A 952-nucleotide genomic window follows, 5' to 3' on the forward strand; every position below is an offset into this window, starting at 1 on the left:
ATACATATGAGTAATATATATATATATATATATATATAATATATATTTATTTATTTATGTGTGTGTGTGTGTGTTTCTATTTATATATACTTTACTGCCCCGAAGATGATGTCGTCACACCTTCTGCGATTACCTATGTAAGATGAAATCGTATTAATTTAAAATTCAATTTGAACTGAAGAGGCTGTTTGCGTGGCCACCTATATCTCCGGGGTTTAATCGATGCCGCATGTAATTATTTGTGTTCCCATTCTAACCCCGTTTAGAATCTAGATTACATGTCACGTATGTACACACGATGTGTCAATATGTGACGGGGCTGTAATTTAAGTTTCAGAAAGAACACTATTCATCGGAGTGTGTAAGATTTTATATTTTGCAAATCTTTTTTCAGATGTGTCGGTGAATTTGTGTGCATACGTACATGAACAGGCGCATGTGGTATAGAGCGACCTGGAATCGCGTCCCTAGTTGTGAGTTAATTTGTTTTGTAGCGACACTCATCATTGTATCGATTATAACTATACAGATCCAAATCTGCAAGTGGCCGGGATTCAATGTCCCAGTCGAAAGAATCTATCCACAGGACGTCCTCCGTGAAGCAAGCAGACAAAGCTTAGTTTACTTGAGCACAAGCAATGTCAGAATTATGGGGTTGTTAGAGAGACTGGCTGAAAACACCGAATGATCTGTATTTAGATGAAATCGAATGAATATATAAAGGCATTTGGATAATAGGTTGGTATCTTGCCTGGATTCTGATGTATCGAATGATTGTTTCTTTCTCGAATAAAGCATGTAAGCTCCATATTAAGCTAGCTGTCTGACTCTATTATAGCTCTATCTGCGATTATATTGAACCAGTTTACGCTTGATTACATATTTTTATAAAGACAAACAAAAATTACTGGAATATATATAAATATATACGGATATGAATAGTACATAAGCA

General features: G+C 35.4%; 1 protein-coding gene across 1 annotated transcript in view; it reads left to right on the plus strand.

The window, feature by feature from the left end:
* The window catches only part of SARC_09321 (hypothetical protein), a gene marked incomplete at its 5' end in the record, with an annotated part of 1,923 nt that extends 1,115 nt beyond the window's left edge, over positions 1 to 808 (plus strand). The window contains one exon of the mRNA XM_014296663.1: positions 530 to 808. Within this exon, the coding sequence (XP_014152138.1) occupies positions 530 to 620 (91 nt within the window). The remainder of the gene's footprint in view (positions 1 to 529) is intronic.
* Between the last annotated feature and the right edge of the window lie 144 nt (positions 809 to 952).

Source organism: Sphaeroforma arctica (assembly GCF_001186125.1).
Source record: "Sphaeroforma arctica JP610 unplaced genomic scaffold supercont1.935, whole genome shotgun sequence".
Classification (NCBI taxonomy): domain Eukaryota; class Ichthyosporea; order Ichthyophonida; genus Sphaeroforma; species Sphaeroforma arctica.